Source organism: Pungitius pungitius, chromosome 18 (assembly GCF_949316345.1).
Source record: "Pungitius pungitius chromosome 18, fPunPun2.1, whole genome shotgun sequence".
NCBI classification, from domain to species: domain Eukaryota; kingdom Metazoa; phylum Chordata; class Actinopteri; order Perciformes; family Gasterosteidae; genus Pungitius; species Pungitius pungitius.
In genome coordinates this window covers 13,652,266-13,664,408 of record NC_084917.1, presented here as the reverse complement: position 1 = coordinate 13,664,408, position 12,143 = coordinate 13,652,266, and the positions used below count along the sequence as shown (strand labels likewise).

Below are 12,143 nucleotides of genomic sequence, written 5' to 3'. Positions count from 1 at the left end.
GTCAGCTGGAGGCTAGCGCTCCAATATTGTGGAACAATAAACACAGCAGAGTGCGTTTCACACACGCAAGACACACGCACACGCACACACACGCACACACACACACACACATCCAGAACATTCTTCCCTATAAAAACAAGGTGCTGCTGTTTCTGAGACTGCTGCTTAATTCACATTACACACAACATTAGTGGCCCTGGCCTTTCTTAGTAGTGTTAAACATGTAATTTACTTTTAAATGTCAGATATTATTCAGTTTGCTTTGCTTTACCTTTTCTTCATCAGAATGGTTTTCTTTTAGTTTCTTCTGCTTTTCGCTGCGGAATATAGAACGAAAGAGACCCTGGCTTTAGGTGGATGGTTTTTATTAAGTGTCAACTTCATCTTCAAATTGCCATAAGACGTTATATGATTTTTTTTATGTCATTTGATGATCTTTGCATTTTGAATCACATTTGATTTGTTAAAAAAACAAAACTGAACTGCACTGGTGTAAACCATTTTGACGTGTTTTAAATCATATTTAGCTAATGCCTGAGCCTAATAGCTGGTCCAGCATCTCACAGATCATCACAGGTGTTAAACACCTTGGTTGTCAGCAGTGGCAGCTGGTGGATTTTTTTTTGGTAGTTTCAACATCCCAGTAGGATTAAATACAAAAAAAAGTATCAAACACGCGTAATTACTTTGCACATATAATATATTAAAGGATGAATATATTTACATAAAAACTTCATTCCTCTCCAACTAACATGAATGTGTTTCTAAATTAACACCAACGTTATCCAGCAAACTGTCTCAAGCCAGCGACCACATTAACCACACCAGAAACAAAAGTGGCTGCGTTTCAACATGTAAACACATGTCACACAGGGACCTCTGCTAACAGTCAGGGCTGTCTAAAAGGTGTGAACAGCCTTGAGGTCTACCGATTATTAGGTCTAGGCCAAAAAAAACTGCATGTTGTGAAGCATGCATTATCAGTGTGTCTGTCTGGGACCCTGTGTGTTCCCCCGTTTACTGACCTTTGGGATGTCATAGAAACAAAAACAAGAGTGGATAACAGACAGCAGCAACGATTGCAAGGCTAAACGCGTAAGATAAAGTACAACCTTTCATAAACATTCTAAATTATTACATGTTATTTAGCTGACGCAAAGCAACTTACAATAAGTGCATTTCAACCATAAGGATACAGACTCAGAAGGAGAAAGTGCAATTTCAATTATATCAGCCGATTTACAACTTGCAATAGAGCCAATACAAGTACAATTTAAGTGCCACAGTTTTTTAGTGTTTTTAGTCAATGTACAGTCTGAAGAGGAATGTCTTTAGTTTGCGGCGGAAGATGTAAAGGCTCTCTGTAGTCCTGATGTCATCAGACAGCTCATTCCACTAAGAGTCAAGCAGGAACAAGCAATTTGGCAGATGCAGAACAGAGTGGGGGGTTTGGGATGTAGGGTTTGACCAAGTCCTGGACTGGACCTATACATTCACAGCACCGTACCTGAGTACCAATGTTTTGAAGTGGGTACGGGGAGCCACTGGTAGCCAGTGAAGAGAGCGGAGTGTGGGAGAACTTAGGAAGGTTAAAGTCAGGGTGCTGCATTCTGAGTGAGCTGCAGAGGTCAAATGGCGGTAGCATGGAGACCTGCCAGGAGAGAATTACAATATTCAAGGCGAGAGATGACAAGAGCCTGAATCAGTAACTGCGCTGATTTCTAAGTGAGAAGGGGTCATATTCCCCTGATGTTGTAGAGTATACGTAGCTATATATGTAGCTGCTTGTTCCTCCCTCATTGAGAGAAAAACACTCGCGACTCTTTGCTGTCCTGGCTCCCAGATGGTGGAATGAGCTCTCCGATGACATCAGGACTGCAGAGAGCCTCTACATCTTCCGTCGAAAACTCAAGACACACCTTTTTAGACTCTACCTTGACTAAAACACTAGCAAACCATAGCACTAACAAATGGTAGCACTTAAATTGTACTTATAATGGCACTTTTCTATAACATGTTTTGAAACTGTTTATTTGATGAAAAATGTATTTTCTTGTTACTTGTTCTTCTGAGTTTGTATCTCTATGTGATCTAAATGCACTTATTGTACGTCGCTTTGGATAAAAGCATCAGCTAAATGACATGTAATGTAATGTAATGTATACGAGTGAGGGAAGAAGATAATTAGTTGGGTGTCATCGGGATAGCTGTGGTAGAGCAGCCATGCGATCGAATGACAGAGCCTAGAGAGTTGGTGTAGAGAGAAAAGAGGAGGGGACCCAGGACGGAACCCTGAGGAACTCCGGTAGTAAGAGGACAAGGTTCCGACCCAGATCCTCTCCAAGTTACCTGGTAGGTGCGGCCATCAAAATAGAATGAAAGAAGGGAGAGAGCAGAGCCTGCGACACCAAGTTCCGAAGGGAGGAAATAAGGATCCGTGGTTTACTGTGCCAAATGCAGCAGATAGGTCCAGAATGAGGACAGAGCAGCGAGAGGCGGCTTTAGTAGAGTGGAGTTGCTCTGAGACAGCTTACCTTGAAGCCTTACTGGTGGGGGTCCAGGAGGTTGTCAGTTGAGGGGAGAGCTGATTGCACAGAGGAGGCCTGAGAGGAAGGAGAGAGGGAGTGAATGTTACGACGGACACGTACGAGTTAGTTAATTGGGTGAGGTCGTTAGTTAGAGAGAGCGTAAGATGAAGAAGTGGTCAGAGACGTGAAGTGGAGTTACATTGTCGTAGGGATTTGTGAAGAAAAAAATCAGTAACACAAACACAATGATTCAGATCTTTGTCATGTTTTTATTGTTGCTGCGATATCAACACTTGGGGGTGGACATTCATTGATATCGGCATGTACAGTATTGGTGGTATAGAAATACATTTACGTCTGTTCCACTCTACAAACTACTGTTACACGGGTTGTTAAATCTGAGGTTTGGCAACAAAAAAAACTTTAAACACAATGTTTCGCTCTGAACAGTAAATTACAAACACACTTTGGGGCGAACAGCTTTTGGTATGAAAATGACAACATTTGTCAAGTGCAACACACACCGTCGATAGCAAACATTGGGTCTGCCAGTCAGACAGAAGTAGTCAGGAAACAATAGCAGGATTGTTCTAATCTACTGTGATAAAACTGTTAATATTATGGATTAAAACTGTTTTTCAGGAAAGGGCATGCATGTTAAAGCGGGGAAAGGAACATTATCTCACCCGACATGCATGTGGACTAACAGAGAGTGACAGAGTTTTGACATGTGTCAAATCCCACAAGAGAATGTTTGCCCTCAAGAATGACATGTCGCTTAATTTCAAAACATGTCTACACATTGGATTTTGTTTTTTACCAGATCGCACTAAAAACAAAAAACATCTGTATTCATGATTTGTTTCTAATTGAATTTTTTGAGGCTGTGTAATAAAACAAAAGAAAAAGACGTTTTTAGCAACATATGCAAACAAAAAGTGGTTAAAACCACCGGAGGATCTTGTGTTTGTTGAGTGCCTTCAGCTTCCTTGCTGCAGCGATGTACAAACATACTTTAGTACATCGTGACGTCGCTGATGGGCACGACAAGGCACACTTCAAACACACCACTTAATAAGTAGTTCTGGGTCGCAAACTAGTTAATAACCGGACTAGTTGATAGGAAATGCACTAATTAGGCTCAAGACAAAAGAAAAGAGCGCCAAGAAAAATACTACAGTACGATTGGACACATTATAACACACTTTTTACAAACACAAAAACACTTTCCTTTTGGTGGTTAACTTTGAATAATAGTTTTTATATACACACATACTGTACATGTATACTTACAATGGTTTATAAAAATAATGACACACTGGTAATCAGAGGCATACGAAGACAAAAAATTAATTTGGTTTGCTATATCACCTGAAGCATTACTTTGTTAGAAAAAGGGTTACAGTGAATGTCAAATGAGGAAGGTTCGGCTAATATATGATATCTAATGTGTGTGAGTGGCACTGCTGCTGTTGTTAGCTTTTGAAGCCTGTTATGTACAGTAGTTGAATTATCTTGAAAGAAAATATCTAACATTGTTACTTTGGAGCTTTCTCTGTTTACCTTTTCTCAGTGAAAAGGCACAATTTGTAGACTAAAAAAGGCTCAAAAAAGGGAAAATCAAATCATAATTCCGGACAAAACAGATTAATATACCATGTAAAAAAGGCCACATTTTGTCAAACAGGCACAAAAACATTCTTCAACACACTTCAGAGCTGCAGCTCCAATTCCTAACAAACATCTTTCTTCGCAGAAACATCTGGCGGTGTTTTCCCACTTTTCTGTGAGCTTGTTTGGCGCTTCGTTTATGTATTTTGGCCAAAATGTGTTTTGATTTGAGTCACCACAAAAAACGTTCAGCTGGTGGCTTTTAGCACCGTACGTCATCCTCAGCTGAGTCTCAAGTTGATAGCAGAAGGAGGGGGAGTACGCCAGAGGAAATACGATATCATCATTCAACAGGAGTTTCATCAAGCGTAAACTGGGACAGGTCGTGGAGGTCAATGCCCCTTTAAAAAGAACAAGACAACTAAAAATGCTTTATGGTGTGTTGTCGTGAAAAAAGTCCATGAACTAGTTAGAATAAACAAAAACTTAATAGAAGACATTACGCCTGTCCCCGGGATACGGATGAGTCCGATCTGAAGAGTGTGGTGTTTGGAGGACCTACTGTCGTTTTTACCTCTACTTAAGAAATAAAAATGAAAATAAGATTAGTTTTGTTTTCCTTCACCTTAGAATGAGCTATACAAAAACATCATCTTAGCCCAGAGTGGACAAGCCAATCCTTCTGCACTTTCCGCATTCATGTTCTCGGGTTGCAAATTTCCTTCAGATCTTGGCGCAGAGGAGAGGTTTTAGTTAGTTAAAGTCTGCAGACATAAAATCATATCCAATATAGCTTTAAATCAATGAAAAGCATCAAACACATGGCGTATCCCTCTGTTCAAGACGCCATGAGGAGGGACAGCGAGGAGGCAGGGAGGCAAAAAAAGGTCCAAATAAGGATAGATAGGGATGTAAACAAAGTGTATATTACTTTTGAATGGATATACCTCGTCTCACTAATTACACCATTGAAGCAATTAACAAAAAGTGTGTACACGACAATCAGTTTCTGGTTAATAGGAACGATATTTACATACTTTCCCTTTTTAACCCTGGGTGCTTGGGTACTGTAAGAGGGAACTACATGAAAATGAGCACATTCAAAATTGGTAAATCTTCATGAATACTGCCATGAATAATTTTTTCAGCTAATATTTATTGTATTCTAAACTGAAATGGTGCTCCTGGGTTTTCTTCCAACTATGAACAGATATATTATGATACAAAGGAATGGTTGACTACTGAGAAATTGCAAACTGGAGCAAGCTAGCACTGAGGCTCTATCACTGGCTCTGCAGTTAATATAAATGTCATATGTAACTATTAGATGAACTGCTATGACATCCGGCCTTGTGGAGAAACTGCGTAGAACCACGTGAGGCAGACGGATCAGTACATTTCAAGTGATGGTCCGAAGCCTGCTAACACTCGGCAGAGATGACCTTCGTCTTGTCTCCACATAACATTGTGGCACACTGCCTGTTCTGTGTCCACAAACATCCGCCCTTTTTTGTGAGATCCCAGGAACAACTTGTCTCTAAATCCTTAGATGGAGCAAACAACAGCTCCTGGACCTCTCGTGTATTTAAGTTGGACCAAGGGAAGAAACTGCCTTATCAGCAAAGTCTTATCAGTGGGAGAAGAGGATTAGTGGAATAATGAGTTAAGGTCGTACGGTCACTTGATGTTGAAAGATGAATGAGGAATATGCAAGAAAAAAAAAAAAATCCATTATGGCCATTTTTGGTAAGACTCTAAACATGTCAAGCAAATTGGTAAGTTTAAAACCCTGGTAATGGATCCAAAAACTATTTTATTTGAAGTTGCATGTAAGGTGTAACTGATGTAATGAGCTCGTTCTTAAGAATTGGGATTGTGGGGAAGAAGTATGAAATGACAGGAACACATAAAAAAAACACTGGGGTACTGGCATTACCTTCCTTTCACAGATACCTCTTAAATACGTATACATATCAGCGGTGTCCGTGACAACACGCTCAAAACAATTAATAAACAACTAAGCAGAAATACTAACAGCCAATCAGAGTCCTTGAAGACGCCATCTTCTTCCTCGCTGCAACGCACTCTCCTAATATTCTTTCTCCGAGTCATTACCGCGCTGTCTTTAGTTCGTATCATATTGGCAGTCCTCGTATACCTTCGGGTTCATCTTCTCTCATTCAGTATGCCCAACACAGATAAACCTCCTTCAGGGAGCCAGGTTAATCCCCACGATCCCCAGCCCTCCTTATTATACCACCGAGTGGTCGTTGTTGTGGTGGGGGCTGTGGGGGTGGCTGTGGTGGTGCGCGCCACTGCCCAGCACCGTGTGGTTGGTGGACGACGCCGACCGGTCGGACCCCTCCACCACCGTCCCATTGGCGTTCTCCTGCCGCTGGCAGCAGAGGATCTGCCTGAAGGTGGCGCTCATTTCCTTGTCGCGGTAGGAGTAGATGATGGGGTTCATGGCCGAGTTGAACTCGGCGAGGAGCAGGAAGAACTTCTCGTAGGTGAGAACGTTGCAGTTGGCGCAGAAGACGTCGAGGAGGAGGATGACCAGGCCGGGCGTCCAGCAGACGATGAACGCACCTGAGGACGCACAAAGCAGAGGGACGAAATTAGAATCGTTTAGGAAAACTTTTCAGGAATAAATACACAGCTCTGTTGTGGAGGTGGGTTTTGTTACTTTAAAATAGTAAACAGGCAGCAATTCCCTGTTCTGAAAAGTAAAGCCAGTACTGGTGTCTTTAACAGGGCATCAAGGGTAGACTGCCAAAATAAGTCGGATTATATAAAAGTCTATGCGAAAAGGACTCTTACTTCTTTCTTGATTTATTACCTCAGTAAACATTGTGAACATGAGCTTATGGTCTAAATCTCTGATTTAGAGTATTTTAAAAACGGCAAATAACGGTCCATTTAAAGTGAAATAGACCATAAAGCACATGCATTTCCGAGGGCGCTACCTTTTGATTGACAGCTCTCTACCATGCCGTTTACCAGTCAGTAACTTTAACTATGATGTCATTTCTGACTGCACAAAATATCAACAAAAAAGCCAAACTGACAACAACAGAATCCAAGTTTGCGGTTCCCTAAAAACCGAGATGGCAGCAAAAATCAGATGGCTACAGACAGACAGCAAAGGACATAATCCAAAATGCAACAAAACATATTATACGCAGTCTATTCCCATTGTAGTTGTTAATCGTGTCACCCATGTGAGTTTTTTGACATTGTTTTACTTGTGAGTCACTGCTAATGAGCGATCAATCATAGGTTCTTAACTATAACTCCTGGTTTCCTCTTCCTTCTCGTGAGCCTGGCAAAACATTTGGGCTGAATGTGCAGCTAATGCCAGAAAAATGTGATGCTGGCCTGACTTTCTTTTAGAGAACATTTTGTTTTACCGAAACAGTATATGTATTTTAGGAATTTGTATTTTCAAGGTTTGTTAATTCGTCAATTCTTGTAGAAATCCAATTACTCTAAAAATTTGTTTTTAATGTAATATTGAATGTAAACAGTGAGGACTTGCTTAGTCATACACATACATACATCTTGTCATGGTAGACCTCCAGCCACCTCCACTCTACTTATATATTATTGTATTATATATTATGGTCATGTGACATGCTGTGTGTGAACCGGGCACACATGTCATTGTTGTTCCTCTACCTCTACTGAACACCCCAAAAAGTGAAGAATTAAAAGACTTTGGGGCTGAAAATGTATCCTTAAATGCCAGCGCTGACTGGATTTGAAAGTTTACAGCATGGTAATTGAAGTCAGCCTCCTGGGAGATAGTGTTGCCAGTTTTGGTCCAACAAAGAAAAACTAAACACTCTACAACCACATCACCATCACTTGGCAACCGCAGCATCAATCTAGAGAACTATATCAACTATGCCACTTTATAACCACATCTAAAACCATTTAACGACACTTTTTGAGTAACTTTGTTTGCACGGGTGAGTTGGAGTACGGGCCGAAACCTCATTTGTAAGTCATGAATATGCTCAAATGCATGGTGACATTAAATACATTTCATCATTCCATTACGTCCACAGACTTATCTATAACAACAATTTGTATCATTCTATTTTATTTTTAATTTAATAATAAGATAGATTAGCAAACAACTGTAAAATGCCATTAATTCAACACGCTATCTAGCAGAGGTTCGAAAGCTAGCTAAATTCAATGATTTAATCCATCTGATGAGAGGGAACTCTTTTACTACTTAGTTGTAATTGTTTAACTTTCTCTGCTATTTTATATTAAGATCACTTCACAGAAAGGCCAAGCTTTCATAATAAAAGCCCAGATGCAGGAAATAGGCTTTTTTGCCTGTAACGCAACACAAGGAACATTTTCTGATTTGTACAAATTCAGACAAGCAAAACGTCAGGTTCATTGTAAAAAGATGGAGGGAAATCTGGACGAAGGTAAGGGAGGGCGGTGGTCACTGAGTCATTACCCATGAATGTGGATTCTCAAGTATTGTGAATCCAGTCGACAGATGCTGTTTGTCACAACAGTATGGCATTACACTCTTGAGGCAAAAAACTCTTGATGAGCAATGGGGCGAGCAGAGACGGGGTAGGGGTACAAGGGGGGTCACAGATGATATTGACAGCCGGGCCTGTTATCTGTTAGCGCATTGCAGGCGGCAGCTGCAGGGAAGGCTTGACCTCACTTCTCAGCTATGCAGGCGGACTCTTCAGAGTTTGACACATTTCTAAAGTCGGGGCCAGAGAGAAACTATCTGAGCTAGTGGTCTGTTGAAGTGAAGCATCTTTTTTCCAGGATGTTGGTCCTTATTCCCCACTCTACAGGGAGAGAGAAAACAGTCTTTGTGTGAAGCTAAGAGCCGAGAGGTTTCCCCCCTGAATCCTTTCATTTCCTCTCTGGATCCAGGGGTATATGGTTGCTTCTGTTACACCCTTCCTCTCAAACCCCCTCCCCTCTCCTTTTTACTTTTTCCCAAGCACAAAGCGTGCACGGTTTACCACATAAAGCAGGGTTACCCCTGCTGAGAGTAGTTTTTGTAAACGGTAGGAACAAACAAATATTTTGGTCCAAGGGAATCAGTTTGCCCCGGCCGCCAGTACTAGAAAATACCACAGAAGGGAAAAGAGACCAGAGTAATGGAAAGTCAGTTGAGGAGAGTAAATAAACACGGCTCTGAATATCTAGGTTACTTTCTTTGAATTGGACACAAAATAAGTCAACTTGAGGAGCCAACAAAGACTATATCGGATCTTTTCCAGGTGTTTTGAACCGATCCCACTAGATCCCACATTGGACACACGTTGATCGTTAGCACAGGTAATGCCCCCTAAACCCTATAAGGGTACCTCTTATCCCACCTGCATACACAAGAATTGGAATGAAAAAAAAACGTGAAAAATGAAACTGCACTATGGTGGCCAAACAAAGTCCAACTCAACTAATATCATGCCAATGTTTTAGTCTTTAACTTGGATCAATGGTATCTCCTTTATATTCCAATCAGTATAATTTCTCCAATTCATATAATGCTCCAAATGTCATATGATATGTATGGGTTGTTGTTTTATGTGCATTTCTTCCATTTTTAACTTACGTTTCATTGTGTTGATTGCCTTTATTATGAGAAGAGCAAAAAAGGAAATATAAACATGTCTGTATTGTTCCCTGCCTGAGGCCATATGTGACATCCGAAGGATCATCTTCAGCCATACTTTTATCATCATTCCTAGCTGTCATGCGTTTTCTTTTCTTTTTTACCTTCAGGAATTGGAGAACAAAGGGAACAAAAATAATATATATATTGAAGATCAGACAAGAGCAAATAATTCCATGAACACACGCACACTCTTATGTGGAGACACACACACGCAGTAAGTCCCACTTACATAACTACACATGACTCTAGGACAGAGCATCTACGTGGCCGGGAAACGTTTGGACACAAAGCACTCAGTGATTGGAAGGCAAAGTGAATTCAAATAATATTGTTTGTTGTTTTTCTGGCCCTGCACACCACCTCCTCCTGCAGATTAAGAGACCTGAATCCTTTCCTCATACGACTGTGTGTTTGTTACGGGAAGCTTGGCTCCACTGGCCGACGTGTTGTATTTCTTGCGGGAACAAATCCCTCATTGAGAGGTTTATGGCTTAGTTCATTTAGCCGATTGTAGTGCCGTGTAGTGCGCTGCATAATTCCATAAATACAAAGTCAAATGGCCTAAAGGATCATGGTTGTGCTTTTGCATGTTTGGTACAAAAATTACATGTTTTTGATTTACTGTTGCCATTAGTTTTAAATTGATCAAAACAAGACCCAGTATTTCTAAAATGTACTTCAAATGAAGTTAAATCTTTTCAAATTAAAATGCTCCTTATTGACAGTAATGTCAATATGTATGTTGGAAAATCCTTGTGAAGGATCCTTGAACAAGTACCTCAAACCTGTGAGCTCCTCTACATAATGCTGATTCATTTAGCTTCAAATTCTGCTTTCCGAAGTTTACACCAAAGTGTTCCTCACATGTCTTCATGTCGTCTTACGTTTCCACTAATGGTTCATTCTCTCAGGCCCTTAAATGGGCATAAACACTCAATATTGCATTACTTCTATCATTCTCCTGTGTGTCACACTGCCTTTCTTCTCATTTACCTCTCTTTCTTTTAGTGGTTTCCTCTCTCCTTTCATTAACTTATGTCTCCTTTCTCTCCTCCCATTCATGCCCGTCTCAATTACTGTTCATCCCTCTATCATATTTCCTCATGGACCATCATCTGCATGATTGCATCCCCCTAAAATGGCCCAAGGGCTTCACGTTTGTCCGGGAAGGGATGTATTTTTCCTCTTTCCCACATCGCCAACTTCCACACCACACACACAGAGACACACACACATGCGGTGGTATCCGATAGATGTTCCCATTCAGCAGCTAAGTGTTTATAATTATGGATGAAGAGGCTTGTGGTGATGCTAGAGATTGAGTCCGGTGCTCGCTCTTTTGACTGGAAGTAAAGGGAGGTCGCTTTTCTGCTCGGCTGAGAGATATCTGCCTGCAGAGTGGTTGGTCAGCAGCAGGGACTCACTTAGTTAAATCTCTTTTCTCTTTTAACGGTTTAAGAATAAAAGAAGAGAAACAGCGGCGGTAAAAAGGAAACAATGTGGGACTGTTCTGTTTTCTTTTTTCTGAGTCAAATTTTCTAAAATAGCATCTAAAGTGGCACCTTTTAGCATGTGAATCATCTAAAATTGTAACTATGACCTGCTTTTATTAAATTGTACTTTCAGTCTGTGAATCCAGAAGTTCAAATCAACTCCAAACCTCCCCAAAACATATCCCATTACATAACTTGTATTGGTTTATGGTGTCACATATTATTATTAAACTTGGTACGTCTAACACTTACCTATACATGAGCTCTTTTATTCTCTAACTGCAGGTCTACAAATCCACTTAAAGTGTTGGAGGCGTTTGAGGATACTCTAAGCTCTGGATGTCTAAGCGAGCTCGCCAGAGATGAACTCTGCAGAAACAGGATTCCTGCAGACAGATGCTGCCCTTGTGAGCGACTAAAAAAGATCACATAAACCCACAGAAAACCGGTGACATTGCGAGCCAGTCACAGCTGGGCAGCCATGAAGAGAATGCAATGTGTATGAGTGAAATCGAGAAGTCAGTATGCTCTGTAACATTGATTGGTTATACATTGTGGGTTTCAGTCAGCGTTATGGCATCCGCGGGCATGTGTCGGGACGATGGTATGTCTTGGCGCTCCGCGCTGTCTGACACCGCGTGCGCATAGTGCACCATGGGCCTTAACATAATCGAATCATTCACAGACAGCCCTGCATGAGCCAGCACCTGACATACAGCGAACAAGGGTGATGGTTCATTTGACAATGCAGGCGACTCATTGATGAGTGATGGAGACCATCTCTGTTGGTGTCATTCAAACTTCTTGTTTTAAAGCAGAGAAGTGCCAGGGGCTGAATGT

The 12,143-nt window shown here is 41.1% G+C and overlaps 1 protein-coding gene across 4 annotated transcripts in view; it reads right to left on the bottom strand.

Annotated features, from left to right (window-relative positions):
* Positions 1 to 2,785: 2,785 nt before the first annotated feature.
* The window catches only part of lpar1 (lysophosphatidic acid receptor 1), a 32,518-nt gene continuing 23,160 nt past the window's right edge, over positions 2,786 to 12,143 (bottom strand). For all 4 annotated transcript variants that reach the window (XM_037485306.2, XM_037485307.2, XM_037485308.2 and 1 more), the window contains one exon: positions 2,786 to 6,728. In XM_037485306.2, coding sequence (XP_037341203.1) covers positions 6,391 to 6,728 — 338 coding nt within the window. In that variant the 3' untranslated portion in view covers positions 2,786 to 6,390. The remainder of the gene's footprint in view (positions 6,729 to 12,143) is intronic.